Source organism: Antrostomus carolinensis, unplaced genomic scaffold (genome assembly GCF_000700745.2).
Source record: "Antrostomus carolinensis isolate BGI_N321 unplaced genomic scaffold, ASM70074v2 scaffold6549, whole genome shotgun sequence".
In the NCBI taxonomy this organism is placed as follows: Eukaryota; Metazoa; Chordata; class Aves; order Caprimulgiformes; family Caprimulgidae; genus Antrostomus; species Antrostomus carolinensis.
This window is the reverse complement of record NW_010339134.1, coordinates 68,596-86,430: the sequence shown is the minus strand read 5'-3', so window position 1 is coordinate 86,430 and position 17,835 is coordinate 68,596. Positions and strand designations below refer to the sequence as shown.

The 17,835-nt window shown below is 38.1% G+C and overlaps 1 protein-coding gene across 1 annotated transcript in view; it reads right to left on the bottom strand.

The window, feature by feature from the left end:
- Positions 1–17,835, bottom strand: part of LOC104530977 (neuron navigator 2-like) — a 96,670-nt gene that overhangs the window by 70,931 nt on the left and 7,904 nt on the right. Inside the window, 1 exon segment of the mRNA XM_010175725.1 lies at positions 12,558–12,680. Coding sequence (XP_010174027.1) covers positions 12,558–12,680 — 123 coding nt within the window.

Here is a 17,835-nt window from a genome sequence, read left to right as displayed (position 1 = left end):
ATTAGCAGGGGGAATGATTTCAATTTTTTATCATTTTGCCAAAATTGAGCTCTTTGGCTTGAAGTTTTCCAAGCTGCGTGCCAACCTAAGGATGGACTTTAGTCTCAGTTAAAAACAGCACAACAATTTCTGAGTACTGCTAAAAAATACACATGATTTTACTATTACCTTATATCGATTTCTCCTGAGAAACCTTGTCCTGCAATAATTTTTTAATTTTTTTTTTTGGTTCTGGAGAGCCTCGGGGAACAGGGACAATAAATCAAGAAGGGAAACTCAGACTGTATGTGGAGAATAAGTGGAAAAAAAGAAAAGGAAAGGGAAAACAAATTTAGATGGAAACTTTGAAGTTGATGGCTGGGACCTGCTGCACAAAAGCAACAGAGTGGGAGAAGAAGCTGGGCCTGGAAAAGGAAAACATAGGTGTGGGGCAAATTGGAAGAGAAATATCAGAATTTAGATTGTCTGTAAATGCATGTTTTGATACAGCCTTTAAAGATGGGGCACCTTTTTTCCTCTTTTTATGATTCCTGTTTAACTTCAGGGGACAGATCTGCTGCAGAGGTGGACCACTGCTCTACCACGATGACAGTTGTTACTGGGGGAACCCCTGTCTGTTTGTCACAGCAGATGGACTATGCACAACCTCATTTTTCTGTTAATGCCATTTTTCATACACAATACATATATAGGCCCAAATTGCTCCCTACCACTCATTTCTTTGAGATCCTGAGAACTTTGTAGGCCTACCTTCTAACCAAACACAGCACCTTTACACCACAGTGGTGACATAAAAGCAGCTTAGAAGCAGTAATTGGAATCCAGTTGGAAATTATTTTGTTAAAAAGAGGTTTTAAGGCACTCTCTCCCTCCCCTCTACCTTGGCAAGTTTTAGATACTCCAACTCCCAAACTGCCAGTTCTGCTACTGCTACAGTGATGTTTTAGAGATGGTCTGGAATTTTTTGATCAAGTATCATTAAATATCCTGTTGATTTATTAAAAATGTAACTCTTCACAACACTAAGATGACTCTCTTGAACCCTTTGTTAAATCATCCAGGGGAGCTATGGGAGTTCAAGGACTTCAACTTTAATTCTTTCCATCCCACTCCGGTGACCTGATAGCTCCTCAATAGCCAAGAGTCCAATTAACACCTTTCAGTATCTTGTGTTGATCTTATTTCCAGCAAACAATTTGGCAGGAAAGACAGTGAGAAATATTCTTAAAGAAACAACCCCAACAGAGGAGGCCAAGACTGAGATCCCTGCTCCAGTCAGGCGCAGCAGAGACCTCAACTTGACTTTGTACATTAGAACCTTAATCACTGCATCACTACTCTGTAAGGGAAAAAACAGAACAAATATTCAATAATATGCAATAATGAAATGAAAATAATTTTAAACCAGCTTCTCATCTCTCTCTCCTATTTCAATATTGGCAGAATGGGGTCATCTTGTTAAGGCTGAGCTGTGAAATGGTGTCTCACTTTGCTATCAGAGACTTAACATAAACGAGTACTGATAAAGACAGCTCTAGTTCAGTGAATTCCTCTAGAATTAAGGAGTGGTCATTGGATATCTTTGTTTAGAGACTTTAACGAAGTGAACTGCAAAGGGATAATAAGATGAAAGGATAAAAAGTCTTAGATATAACTCCCCAAAAAAGGAAAAAAAGCCACCCAAGATTACTAGTTAGACTAAGACAAGCATTCATATTTTGCATCGTAACAGGCACACCTGACAAAGTACAAGGAAAGTCCTTGACTTCAGTATTAATAAACAAAGATTAATCTGGAAAACGCCTCTTTGGTTATTCACACCACTTTCCCTCTAATGTGTGATTGTGCTTCAGATCATATAGATTTTTAAAAGACCCAAAGGTCAGACTTCCCAAAGACTAGTTTACCAGTCAGTGCCAGAGGGGTCTTCCTTATTAATTACTCTCATGTTTTCCTTGTCTCCCTTGAATCCATTCTACTTAAGTTATAGCTACAATTCACTGCTATTCCTGAAAATGTCCAAATAAAGTTTTGTTCTCCTCCCATGATTCCACCCAGCCTTGCTTAGCCAAGTCATAAGTTACCTTTGGCTCTCATTTTTTTCTTGCTAAAATAATCCCTTGTTCCTAAATGATTCAATAACACATACATTGCCATAATAAACTTAACCCCATCACCATATATTGCAAGCTCCCTCATTCCAGTGGTGTTAAAATCTAAAAGTGAAATCAGAGACTGATGTCATTAAATGAGGAGAATGTATCCAAAGTGGGGAGAGACTATGAAAATCAAACATGTTTCATGGACACAGTGGGGTTTCAGTAATTCGCTGAGGACAAAGGTAGGCAGGATGAAAGCCCACCATTGAAAGCACAATGCATTGCTTGAAAAGAGATAAATGGCTGCAAGAGAGAACAATTTGGTAGCATAGAGGGGATGACATAGAAAAGGTAAAATAACTGGTCAAATATGACTGGAATTTTGGTAGTGGAGAGAGGGGAAACATATGATATGACTCACAGGAAAGAAGGATTATCAGTCACACGTTTTGCTCATTACAGCTAACGTAAGTTCAGCCCATAAAAACACAGTAAGAGAGAAGTCTGTCACTAAATTGAGAAGTGGTCAGAAGCTATTGCAGAAAGAGACCCAAACTCTAAACCACAGCATGGAAGACACCTCTGTTTGTACCTTCTGGAGGTTGGTGTTGGAGGCCAAACCATCAGCATGCTTTGACCAAAAGCAATGACAAGCAACTTCATGTTGCCATGTGGCATACTTGCTTTTCATCTATATTAACAAGAAAATAGCTTAGAGATTATTGTTAGAAGCCAACAAAGAATTTCAACAGAAATCAGAGCACAGAACTCTTACCCTAACTTCAGTTCGAAATCACAATCTTCTGATTTCAGAAAATTTTAATTTTTTTTTGTATGCACATTTAAGACATTATATACACGTAAATGCAGATTTCTTGCCACCACCTGACCATCTCATGAGCCCATCTTATGAGCCCATCTTAAAGCACAGATGGATAAATTCTCTATCTAGGAGTAGACAGAGAATACATACAGTCACAAAATATGGATTAAGTGGAGTATAAGGCTTTCCTGGATGAACATGTCCTCTGTGAACCTCAGTTGGCACAAGATACTCATCTCTTTCCCAGAGGCTCAAGTTGGCGAGTCTTCCTTCTCCTTTCCCTTTCCTCTCTTTCCATAAAGATATACAGTTGTCTACTAATACATTTCTAACTATTTCCTGATAATATTCCATTCTTCCCTTCTGCATTCAAAACAGTTCCACTTTTGCAAATGCGACATTGTTTCAGTCATCTCTGAAAATAAAAATGAAATCTTTGCATAAAAATGCAAATGAAACATAAAACCATGCATGTGCATATCAGATAGTATCAAATAACATCAGTAGTTTCAAAGAGATGTTTAAGGCATTAAGTCATGTTACGAGGAGTATTTCTAGCTGCAAGTTTCATAACAAGAATAAATCAATCCTGACAATGAACATGAAAGAGGGAATAAAACCTTTTTGAACACTCAAGGTGGTTTGCTCATTTCCCCCAAACCAAAACGAATGAATTAGTTGATATATATGAAAATTAACTTAAACTAACAACATAATCAGAGAAGATAAACTTTAAAGTTGAAATTAGATTAAAAAGATAAAAATATTACTTGGGGCTGATGAGAGCACATGGTAACTCCACAGTAGCTGCTGAGCTGAGCCTTTCTCAGTTAAGAAACAGCAACAAAAAAAAAAATCATATAGTTAAAAAGAGCTGACCTCAGCCCTTGGACTTTGCTCAGGCACTAATCAGGCTTCCAACGTTTAGTGCTGATCCTCTGGCTACTTATTGACCATATATACCCGGACACACATAAACATAGCCTCTAGCAATGTGGTAGTTACTCAGGCTCCCTGTGCTAACTCTGCACACAGGTTTCACACAGTTCCAATGCCACTTACATCAAATTAATTAGTCTCAAATTGCAGCAATCAGTGTTAATAAAATTAAATGTTTTCTTTTTAGTGAGAATATCAAAAACTTTCACTAATAAAAACAAATTACACACGTTCTCATAATACTGCTGGAGCAGCTCAATGTAACGCCAAGTCTTTCCACTGTAGAGTATATAATTATTTACCCTGGCCAAATGTATATTTAACTGTATATACTTAAGCAACATAAGACTATCACGTGAAAGCCTTAATGCCTGTTTATATAATAGCTGAGCGTTTTTAAGCCCCATGCAGCTGCGTTAACACTGGGCGGTTTAAGCCTCAGGATGTTCGAGCTCATCTCGGGAAGATCAGGAGCAAAGTGACTTTTTGTTCTGTGGAATCTCAGCTTCACTGTGAACCCTATTAGCTGTCATAAAAAGGTCATAAAGTCACCTTATCATACTGCTGGACAATCCCTATACCATGAGAAAGCTGAGGAATGGAGAAGAGCAGAATAGGACTTATAGATAAGAAGGGTACTGTCTCCCAATATAGAATAGCTTGTTGGCCACCAAGAAAGTAATCATGACACCAAGAATCTCAAGGCACCAAAAATATAGTTATGCACTTTTGTCACTGTCACTGCCTCAGCACTCCTACTGCAAAATGCAGCAGAGCTGATCTCCAGCGCTGGAAAGTCCTTCCAGTGGGGATAGATGTTCATTCTATATGGTCCATACGCCCCAATTTCTGCATTTCTCTTTGTGCAGACCTACATGGGAAATGAGACTTTCCCTTCTTTATGTCAAGCCAGTTCTAGTTGGTAAATAATGTCTGGGAGAGGAGGGAAGAGAGTGCACCTCCTTCTGAAGTGCCATGGAAATAGGGAGTGAACCTTTATTTCAGCTGAAGACACCTTCTGCCAAGATGAGAACTAGGTGAGGAACACTTGCCTTTCTTTTGACATCAGGCAGCCCAAAAGTATCCTCATTACTCTGTTACCTTCTTAACACAGGAGCTGCCATTCAAGACAGTTGAAGGAGACGACTGCTTATGAAATATAAAGCATTTAAAATATGAATTCATAGTTGTGGATACCTTATAGCTTCTCCTGCCTCGCTGCAGATGTGGATGTCTATTGGATATACAGAGCCACAAGTACCATCCAACTTTAAACATATTAGCTGTCCAAATTAGGAATCTCATTTCCCTGTGTAGCCAAGGGATCCTTCAAAGCATCTGGATAACCTGAATTCCTTGGAGGCTTCTCACTGATGATACAGGTGTCCCCTCACTCCACCTGCACTACTATGCTTGAAAGCTCTTCACTGGAGGGGATGAGACTGGCAATAAATGACTGAATATTCAATAAACAATCAATAGAGTAAAGAAAAACAAACAAAAACCCCCAGCAAAGCTCAGAAGAGCATGGAGGAAGAGCCATGCATCTTACATTTGGACTCAAGAGTTTTGGTATTTTCTAAACAATACAGTTACACAAAACATTCAACCACTAAACAGAAAGTTTAGATCCTGGCTACTAACAGTAATATTTCTATTAACATGTAAGCTAATACCAATAGAATATTATTATAATCACAAGATAATACATGGACATAAAACAGAAGCAAAAAAGCCTAATGAAAAATTCTAATGCAATGTACAATTATGGACAACTCCAAAGCCCCAACAAACTATCTAAAAAGGGCAAAAAAAGACCAAAGGGAGAATCTTTCTGTTTTGATGTATTTTTGAGACATTTAGTAATGGACACAATATTTGAAAAAAAATCATCTGTCTTGAAATATGCTTCACAGCCACAATGAGCTTCCACACTCACCAAACAGCCCAAAACTGGGATTCTTCGTTGGAGTCTGACAGCTGTCTGTTATTAGTTTTATCTATTCAATCTCCAAATCCCAAACTCAGAGGTTACTGCTGTAGGTCAGTTCTGAGACTATGTTGACTCTCTTGCCATTCGACATGGAAAACCAAATAACAAAGTCTGCACTATGTCAGCAAGCATTTCACATTCTTTGGTTTGTCATGCAAAGCACAAAGACCCTGATACAGTTCAAAATGGTCTTTGTATCTACAATCTTGTTTACCCTTGGAATACAAGCTTAATTTCCCACATGCCTAAAGTGTTTTAAAAGCCACTTCATACAAGAGAAAAGACAGTGCTAATCTCTGGCAAAGGAACGAGAAATATTGAGGGTGTCAGAAGAGCCTCCAAATCAGCAATTAGATCAACTTTGTACTTATAAGTAAAGTGGGTGTGTATTAAAGGAAACAGCACTTCAGGAAAATCGAGTTCCAGTGGTGAAGGATCATGTTTTTTCCTATTTCCACAGGATCAGCATCCACAATTCTGAAAAAGGTGAGGTTCCTTCACATGACGTGATAATCTAGAATCGGGATAGAAATTTTTAAACAAATACAATTTCTGCTGAAAAATTACCTACTTAAGTCATCCTGTCCTCAAAACTCTTTCTAGACTTCAAACAGTCTCACTAAGTTGGTTGTTGGAAGCAGACTCTTTGCTGACCATCATATAATGAGTAAAATTAGACCAAGCCTGAGAAACAAACAAAGCTTTCCAACATATCTGTATTCCATCATGCCTCTCTCAGCAGAATTGACATTGACACTGTCACCGAATCCTATATAAGTACTTCCCAGAATATAGCACATTTTATCCAGCATAGCATATGCATCCCCAAAAGTATGTGCGTGGAAAAAAAAAAGAAAAAAGAAAAAGAAAAAACCCAAAATGCAGTATTACTGTGTGCACTGAATGCAAGCCACAAAGTTGAGAAGAACCTGGTTACCCAAGGGGGGCAATTCTCACACAGCCACTTCATCTCTGACCTCTTCTTTCTCATCTTCAAGGGAGTTCTATAAAGCATCTTCAAAGAATAAACCAGCGTATTAAAATAATAACTCTGGTGGATATTAAAAAGCATACATTCAATAATGAGACAGCTTTTATAGCCTGTAATAATTTGCTCCCTCTCCACGGTTAACCCCTCCGTGTTACACAGGTGATAAATCACCCATATCTCTCTTTCCTACAGCACACAAACATCATACCATGCCCTTCCACCCTAAATGTTTCTCTGCTTCTTAGGTATTGTCTGTCTTTAAGAGTCAGTCTAACCTACTAATACATCCTGGTAAATTTAGAGCAACTGTTCTTCAACCTGTATTTAGTAATGAAAATTCCTGCTTCTGGTTTAGACCCAAAGAAAAACTTTCATGCTCAGGTTTGTCATCTTTAGTGTACTGAAACAGATCTGCCAAAAGACTTTGCTTCCCATTGACTACCCTTGCCTCGTTTGAAAGTAGAACGACTTTTTCCCCCCCCCCCTTCCTTTTGGTACTGCTAATTTCAGCCCTTGGGTATAGCTACTATACCTTCACTTTCAACTACTATTTGTTGCTTAACTTCACAATTACTTTATGTAACCTAAAACCACTTTGAATTACAGCTTGTAAAAAGAAAGCTTGGAAAATAAAAGTATATGGTATTGTGATTTTAATCAGCAGATCCCAAGGCCATAAACTTCAAAGAATCTTTGCAATGTGAATTTCCCTGTTTCTGCGAGTCAGTTTTCAAGATAAATGTGGGATCTTTCAAAGACAGAGATAGGTATCTATTAGGTACCAAGGTACAACTTGTATGTTTAGAAGCACTAGTATTTCTTCTAACTTAGTGATAAAATCCAAACAGATGGTCAAGCAGAAGGGAAGATCTGCTAGGCATGAATAATCTCACCAGTCCTGTGACTTTGCCATTAAGCAACTACACATGGGTATATACTTACAAATTGCAGTGACTCTCAGCACAGTTACAGTGAGCAATGAATACTTGGCTGCTGGCACTTATTTTTTGATCCATTTTATCTTAAAACAATTTAGAGACTTCTAAATTACTTTATAGAAAAATATGCTTACTTAATAGATAGCATCCTTATATAGGGGTGTTTCACTGTCCTAGCAAAGAAAAAGTGGGAAAAGTAGAATTTAGAAATTATTTTAATCATAGCAACTGAATGCAAGTACAATTGCCATGGCTTTCTGGAAGTGGAGGAACTGTGAACTGATGGCATGCAGTCTTCCTGGTCGAGTACTAACAGCTTGGCAGCATCTTTCTTAGCCAAAATCTCCTGAGGTCTGTAGATGACTTCAATGGGTATAAGTTATTCCATCTCCTGACAGAAAGGACATCCTCCCTCCATAAACCCATTCACATAAAATACCAGATGACTCTTCCTGCAAGTTCATTTACTGTGAAACTCCACAAACACTTATGTCAACACTCCTGAGAGAGCATTGCATGAGCAGGAGATGCTGTGGGGGAAGGAGATGATGGGAATTCCACTGCCATTACAATACTCTGTATTTTTACAACAGTTGGGTCCATCTGAAGTTCAACATATAACCCAGTCATATTTTAACATTGTAGGGGAAAGTCTATCCAGTCTATGTAGCTATTTCAGACACATTTTCTCTGGTTTTCCCCTTTTCTTACACATCATGTTACCATTGCTAGAGTAGCAAAACTGTGATGAGATGGGTAGCAATAGGATAGTATTCCTAACAGGTACTCTCTGTAAATGGAAGATTTAACTCCTCATCTGCAAAGCCAGCATTTGCAAACACCTTCATTTAATTTTAGCTGTATTGTCTCAGTTAAAATGAAAAACTGAAAAAAAAACCCCATGCTTAGGACTCAATGCTGCCTTATCCTACTATAAAACTACATAAAGAATATCTTAACAAAAATTTCCTTTTTTTCTTCCTTATATTGTAACATTTTTCCATTGTCTGCAATAAAGTAGCACCTAAAAATAAGAAAATTAGATACAGTTTAAGTGATACCCATCAACACCATGTCTGTTATTCTCCTTTCAGTGGAATTTGCCTCTTTCCAAAGGCACTGACATCTCCTTCTCTCCCTGTTTTTCAGAACAGGCCAATATTGCCCCCAACTTGATGACTTGCTTCAACTTGCTTTTCAGCTCTTCTGAAGTGTGATCCAGGTTCCCATGGTCATGAAGGCAGTCCAACAATCTCCCTCCAGCACTGAACACTAACCTATCTTTTTAGTCATCTCATCACTATAACAGTATTCAAGAAATTAAATTGCAGTTAGTGAATTTAAACATACTCCAGTCAAAGGGTTTTATTCCACGAATGAATGTGAAGAGTTGTCTACTACCTGAGCCAAGAGACATATAAATAACATTCATTAGTTTTTATAAAATGCAAAATAACAGCAAAATACTACTCTTCAGCTATTTTTGAAAGCAGTAATTTTTAACATTTGTAGAAATTACTATAAATCACAGCATCTGAAAAAAAACTGCACCCAATGACGTCCTTAGTGATATATCCATGTTCTGCATGGAATGTCCTCTGGCTTTCTGTTCAGTTTCTGCTTCACTTCTAATTCTTCCTTCCTGTCCATCTCCTCTCCTGGTTCCACCTTGTCCTCTGGGATTATCCAAAAATCTTGACAAAAGCAGGGAACATACTGAAAGCTACCGACTGCCAGGAGCCAGCTTCAGTTACAGGTCCTTCTGGGAGTTAAACCGAATATGGTCTTGTTTTAACTGCAGAGCAACAAGAATGTGCCAAGACTGTCATTGTGGTGATCACAGATCTGAACCATGATACAGAAACACTCAATCCTACTCATGCTCAACACCTGTGTCATGTTTTACCTACAGTCCATGAATGCTGTCGCTGTTGGAAGACAAAGTAATCTGCTATCTGATGAGACAGGTCCTTACAATGAGAAGCAGGGAAGATCGTTTTATGCCTTATACTCTTAGGTAAAGATGTGTAATTCACACAATCTCAAATTAAACTGTAACAGTGAAACAATCCAGGTCAATCATGCTCAGCAGTAGTTATTCACAGACTCCATCATGCAGGATCTTTAAAGAAGTCATACAGACATTTTCCTAACAGCATTAAAGTTACTCCTGACAAGCTCACATTCATTTAGTTTCCCATCCTATTCACAAGGATATGGTAAGTCAGCACACGTCTGAATAATCTTATTTACATTATAGCTTCTACGAGTAAGCAATTACAGAAAGATTTACTCAAATCTAAGTTTTAAATATCTTCCCTCTTATCTATACATATTCATAAATGCAAGTTACATATATGAAAGTAAGGGCAGAATTAAGTCTTAGACCAAACAGCTGCGCCTGACAACGTGAAATGAACTTAAATAACCAGATGGTACACACCAAGTCCATATACAGAGAAGAGACAAAACCAGAGGTGGTTAATTTGCAAGCTCAAAAAAAAAGAAACTAAATAGAAATGCATTTTTAATGCCTTTTTTCATTAAAAATGTCTTTGTTCTATGCAAACAGAAATTGTGTTAAAGTGAATAAATAAGCTCAGCTGTGTTGTGCAATGATTCCATTAACCTTACACTCAAGCATTAAATTAAATTGCCTTGTTTGGATTTCCCTGCTGCAGGGGAAAATGTACATTCTAAGGTCTGTGCTTTATGATACCAGAGCCAATGAGTAAAAGCTTCACAACTCAACTTCTACAATTAATAACACAAAAAACTAAACAAGTAAGCAAATTGCAAAAATTCCTCTGATAACTTTTTAATGATTAACATTATAATTAAAGGTTCATAGCCTTTCACACTCGTTCTCCCATGCATTCAATTAACATCTGCTTTGAACAAGTTAAATTTAATCTTTATACGTTTTCTAGGTGCACCCATAAAGCAGAACTCCTGCTTGCCTCCATTCACATAATGAAGAAAGCCATTCATTACTGCTCTGTTTCATTCAACTCCTTTTCCTTATGCCAGTTTTCACCCTGGAAGACTGCTGCTCAAACCAAGACTAATTTTTTGTTTAAACTGCAAATCATGATCACCCAGCAACCAAAGAGGAGCTATTTTTAAATCACTGCCAGAAAACTCCCATCTCCTGCGTAAGACGAGTAGGCTTGCATTATTAATAGAAAAGACTAAATCAAACCAACACATAATAATGTCACCAACTCTGTGACCAAGGCTAATTTTAATGTGATCCTGTGCTGCAGCTAAATTGCCAGCCATACAGTCTTTATCGTGTGTAAAGTCCATCCCCTCCATATGAACTGAAAGAATGATTTCCAAAGCTGAAACAATTGACAAACTAGGGATTGCATTTCAGTGTGACACAATCCCACTCTAAGCAGAATATATTTAAACATACAAATAATGTCTCCTGTTGAATGTACCTAATTGGTCCTCATGTGTGGTGGTGTCACCAGGGAAGGAGCTTAGCAAATAAAATGTGAGAATAATTTCCATGCCAAGAAGAAGTCTTGCAATCACAGAAAACAGAAGAAGGAATCAATGATGAGGAATGCATCACTATCAGCTCTCCAGAAGGCTGACTGTTAAACAATAATATTATTTACATTAGACCAATTCTGTACTGTAAAGAGATAGCTTCTGTGAGCATGGCAATGATCAGAAGCCACAGCAACAGAGGAGGATGATACTTGATTAGTCTTCAGTTGCATCACCAGGTGGCAATGCCTTCACCCACGGTCAACCAAGAGCAAGAGTAGGGGTTTCAAGTTGCAAATTTTAGAAACAGATACGAGCTCCTGAAAAATCCAAGCATATTTCACAACTGGCAAGCATATGTTGACTTAGTAATCGAAACTGAGCTGAGATTTGCTGAGAGGTTTTAGTTCTTTTGTTTAGATCTACCATCCTGCTCTTTACTAATATCAAAAGAACACCAAACCACTTTCATTGAAAACAAGGTTAGATTCTCCATCATTTGTATTTCCTTATTAATCCAAGCATCACTATCATGAAAGTATCGATCATATCAATCATGATCAACTGCATTATATCCCAGGAAAGGCTTATCAGTAACAAAACAAAAAGAGAAAAAACTTTTATTTCAGAAATTTATTCAAACCTGTAAATTCAAAATCCATGTTTTATACTTAGGGGCCCCTCACAGAAGAAAAAGGACACGGTTCATTTACTACATCAATAGTAACACTCATCAGGCTTTGGGTTTGGAAGGGAAAGAAGCAGCTATAGACTGGTGCCATTAAAAGCAAAAGTATTTAACACATTTATCTCAACTCTTAACAGAATACAGGTCTCATTACTGTCCATCTCCCCAGATTCCTTTATGATCACACTCCTATAAATTATAGATTTTTAGTCCCCTAATCCTCGATCTTTTGGCTTTGACTGTTTACACTGAATCACTGGACTTGGAACAATCAGTGGAAATGAGAAGAGAATGAGGTCTTTTTTATTTCAAACACTATTAAAATCAAAGTTTTACATTTTCTTGTGTTGCATCCTGGCCACAAAAACACAGATGAGATTTCAGCAAAGCAATCAGAAGACAAAGTCAGCATTTATCCTGACACCTCTGTGAACATATAAACCAATACACTCTGGAGAAACTTATATTCATATATTCAGTATCTGAATTCCCAAAGCTATTTAATCTTAGAAATCCAAAATGCATTAGATACAGCGTGAATCAAATGTGCCATTGTATGTGAGTATTTGCTGGATGAGACCTTACCTGTCAGCATCTCCAAGTCCCAGTGAAGTATTTCGCTGCATGGTCTCTCTCACCACAGCCATCCCATCAGGCAGCCGGTTTAGCCTTCGAGTATAGAGGCCCAGACCACCATCAGTCATATACCTGGAAAGCAGCAAAACAAAAATGTCATGTTTAGTAAAACAATAACACTTTCACATATCACTGTGGCTCATATCTTCTGTGTGTTTTAAATCATGTATTACAATTTCCCCACTTTGGAGTTAAGAATATTACTCAGAACATAAAGCAAGTAAAACTTTATTCTTGACTAGATCAGAGGTATTTTTTGCCTCTCGCTGTTTCCCATTAGATCTTGTACTCATTCTCATCAATAAGAATTTAATTTTAACGTAGCTGAGACAAGGGAAGAATATTTAACTTCCATTAAGGATGCCTAGATGGAATTAATTTGATATTTGTGAATGTTATCATTAATTATCCCTTACTGTCAAAAAATGCATGGCTTGTAACATCCTGAACTCCTCTGTGTGAGCTAAAACAGCACAATGGAAGTCTCAACACTTTTACAAGTTAACTGCAAAAATCTCATTGAATTCATCCAAGATTTTGTCAATGGTCCACCAACAATGAGTATCTCAAGGTTTAATGTGAGAAATCAAAGTTACAGAATGAAAAGTTTTTTTCAACCTTGTTTTAACTTCTACGTTGTACCGTCTGCAACTGTGACCTAGAGACATCTCCATTTAAAAAGTGTTAAAATTCTCTAGATATTCAGTAGTGTCAGGTGTATGTATTGCTAAGATAGCACACTTCTTACTTTCTATTTTAGACAAACAAAAAATGAATCTTAAAGTGAACAGAGATGACACTTGGTGGGCACAAACTGACAGATGTTGTTGATGACCAGGAACAATTCCTCACAGTAAAGCAGGCTGTGCCAGCCAGCATTTTTGCTGAAGTCTGTACTGATGCAGACAGCAACAGCCACCACACAATGCAACTTCAGGAAGTAGTGGTAACCAAGAATATAAAGTTTTTAAAATTGTACAACCACCTACCTCTTTGGTTCAGTCTATGAATAAAATATTTTAATATATTAGTATGGAAATTAAGAAGGTACTTCATTCTTTAGTAGCTTCTCAATGAGCTGCCCTACATCAACATCTCAATAATATTTTAACGTATTTTGTGGTCTTTCACAACAGTACTAGTGACAAGTAAACACGTTTGAAGTGTCAAAATAAAACAGGAGGATTTTTCTCTTGCTTTACCTTCATTTTGAAAAGTACTTCTGAATATAGATATACATGGGCTAGCTTTAACCTAGAAATCCAAGTCCCTTTCACATTTCAAGACGTTGGCATGGAGTGAGCTCTGTGCTACCACCAGTTCATCAGCCCAGGTACATCTGCAGGAGCAGCACTGACAGTTGTAAACACACCATAAAGATTTTCATACACCTGAGACTGACGTAACTCTAACAACACGGCCGCCGTCGCTGTCGGACACATAACATACCTCACCGAGTTAGGAGCTGACGGGGTTGTCTCCTCTGAATCCTTTAGCCACTCTTAGAGAAACGACAACAGCTCACAAAGTAATATCCAGAGACACAGGACATCTTCCTCTTGCTTAACGAGGCACAGAGCTGTTTCCCTAACAGCCAGACACCCTCGTCACAGCAAGAAAGGACAGATACTCCACAGATCTCCACACAACTCACAGTTGCCGCCAGCAATGCCTCTGCTGGCGAGATGTTACTGCAACAGATGTAACTTTACCCAAGCCACGTTAGATTACTACATTTACAAAAATGGGATGGTAAAGAGTCAAGGAGCCTTGCACAATCTGCTGCTCAGCATTTCAGTTAGAGGTATAAATCTGTACGGGGCCTTCCCAGGAACCACCGAGGAGTCTCTCTGGGGAGTCTAACAAAGAGGTTGCTAAGCCACTCAAGTCAGACACAAGAGTATTTTCTGTTCAGCAAATCCATGGGGACACGATTCTCCAAACTCATAAACGAGGACTGTAAAAAGCAAGAGGAGCAGTTGCACTGCAACTCGTGTGGAATTTGCCTTAGGTCCTGCATTCTAACTTGTGTTTTCACAGAGTTTATAAATATTTTATCATGGAAGAATATTTTTTTCCTTAAGCTACTAAAATAAAAGAAAAGGAAAGGAAAGAAAAGTGGAGCTTAAGACGATGTCGTTATACAAACACGCAAACAGCACTTTGCAAAAACATCTGATGTACATACGCTAATTGGTTTATTGCAGATACTTGTCTGCACACGAAACACGTTTCTGTACAAATACCCGTTGTACACGTACTGGAAAATGTAGCTTTTGGCTTTGCTGTCAGATTTCTGGCATATGACTAGTTCTTTGATAAAAAAAGATCAACTACAGTTGAAATAGATTGTTCTCCATATTCATCACCCAGAATACATGAAATGAAACGTATTACTCATAGAGGAGTAAGTTGTGCTGAAATCAATGGAAAGCCTCTTTACCAAAATCAACAGACTCCATCCTCCAGGCAGAAGCTCAGCAACCTGATAGATTAGAATAATTCGGCAGTTGCATCCAACTGAAACCCAACAGTCAGATTTTCAGTGTCTTTAAGCACTCATAAATCTTACAGAAGTCAGTGGAAGCTGGATGCTTCAGAGAGACGACGACTTTTACCCACTACACCAACAGGACAAGTTTCTTACATGCCAGAACAACACATGATAGATTTTTGTGTTTTGAAACAGGTTTGTGTAATCGCAGATTGAAAGCTTTACAGCTTATTTTTATTACATGCAATGTCCTCTACCCAGGAATGTTCAATTCCCAAAAGATGCCAAAAGCAATGATGCCTAAAGTCCTGCATGCACCACTGAGGTGAAGGAAGAATGGGAGATACCATCTTCTCAAGTCTTTAGAGAAAAAGATACTTACAATAAATACATTTTGAAATAAATGAGAGAAAAAAAATTCTCTACTATCCATTGGATAGTCCAGAGGAGACTAAAAGTTCCTGGTGCCAAAAATTTCCAGCCATTGATTTCTCTTCCTTCCCCTCCACCACTTCAAACTTAAAACTGTCTTGGCTCCCGGAAGCCATCTTGTTTTTATGAATACAACAGTATTACTGCAGCAGATTTTTGCTTTATGACAAAGGAGAGTCAAATATAATAATACTTAATGAATGGACAATGAGACAGTGATGACGTTGCTTAAAAGGAGTTTCTAATCCTTTCAGGAATTAATGCTTAATACTCATCTCCATAGTGTCATTCTTGATCAGCAAAGAAACAAAATTAACCAAACTACTTTTACCATGAAAAGACTCAGGTTAAACAAGAGCAGTATTATGCACTTCTAACACAGAACTGGAACTTACAGCCCACTTTCTAGGTGACACTTTTTTCCTATAAGAAAGTGGCTCCCTGCCCTGTATTACAGGCATAAAGTAATTTGCTTTGGAGTTCCCTGGACAATCTGGACCTTTAAGCTTCTCTTTTCTGTAGCCAAATACACCTTTTCTGTGCCTCTAAAATTTTGAATGCCGTAATAAGTCCTTCCAAGCGTAATATTTTTAGGATATTTCTGATGTTGAAGTGATTTATTTGCCTTTCCTGAAAGGCACGCAGAGGAAACAGCAACGGGTTATGCCAGGGATCAGTAAAATCCAGTGGTCTGAATCACTTGACTCCTGTCCACGCTCCCTACTTACCCTTGTACACAGCCAACAGCATCACCTACTTCTATGGTCTGACAACTCTACCACTTCATATATATTCATTTCACTCCTTAACGTATGAATATGAATTTTCCATCTTTGAAAATAGATAGCCAAGGGACAGGCATTCTTTACTTCAGTATTAGGAAGAGAAGGAGCAGCAGGTAAGTCAACACTGGGCAAGCCTACCCTGATTTGCTCAGCATTGCACGGCTCCGTAATCCCAAACCCATGAGCAGGAGAGCAGCAACATGCCCCAAAACTGGAGCTGATTCTGGCAGCCCAGGTGCTCCTGCCTTCCTCTTGGTGCTTTTGATTTAAGGACAGTTTGGAAATAGCTGCCTAGATGCCTCCTGGCACAATACCTGCCAGCAACCCAAGTGCTTGAAACTGGAAGAAATAAAAAGCTTGTTAGAATTACAGCTTTTGGATTATTCCAGGTGTCAACATCCACTTTGACACTCAAACATTCTCTTTTAGCCACAGCAATAACACTGTTATCCTTAATGTTTTCCTTTAAATGTTTATTTTCACTAGGCTTCATCTGCCTCGTCATTACAGCCAGTTAAATGAGATCAAGAGGCTTAACAAGCTTTGAGTATCAAAGGAGTCGTCTAACTTTGCCAGTTGCTAAAAACCACCAACAGCAGAAAATTCTTCACTACTGTTTCTGAAATACGATAGATGTGATCAAAACAAACCTGTTATTTCAACCAGGAATTTGTTCTAAATCTGACTTAAAAAGAAATGTTAGCCTAAGAGCAGGATGATGACAACTCCAAACTTCTCAGGTTAGTATGAATTTGGTCTGTATTTTCCACCATGACATTGGAATTAGACCATATGATCTTTCCTTGTGTTTCCCCCCCAACTCCCTCCATCCCTTATTCTTGCCTGACCACTCTCCATGATAACACCCACCACATCAGCACAGTACTTCATCTCTCTAGCCAAAGAGTTGAATATATATCCCATCTACAAGCTTGTGGCTGGTTTAGATTCCACCCTTTGAGCCACATGAATTTCAACACAGGCATTCAGGAACAGGATTAAGTCCTGAGCTTTCAGGTTGGGACTGCTAATACAATTCCCAAATCCCTAAACATTACCTTCAAATATTACTTTTCAGGTTCACAGAAGCACAAACCTGTTGCTCATCTAATTTAAAATTTAATTTTATATTTCAAGCAGTCTACAATTTATAAATGAATAGACTTTTACTAATAATTAGTAACTATTTGCAGTTAAACTAATGAATGAACTATGAATTCTTTTGAAGATGCTCAAAGACAAACAGGGAGTAAACCCAGAAAAAGCAATAAATGACTTGTAATCTCAAAAATCCTAATCACTGCTGGGAAGGAGGAGATATCTGTTCCACTAATGAGTAAGACAGGAAAAATGAGATTATGCAAAACTTACTAAGTAGATTTTAGTTTCATAGTTGACTTGGAGAAATCTCTCACCTGTAAAGCACTAACAACATGAACGGTAGCTGCTTATTCACACTGTCCCAACCAGTTTAGAAGCAAAGGCAGCTCACCCCTGTTAACTACTTAATCTTCAA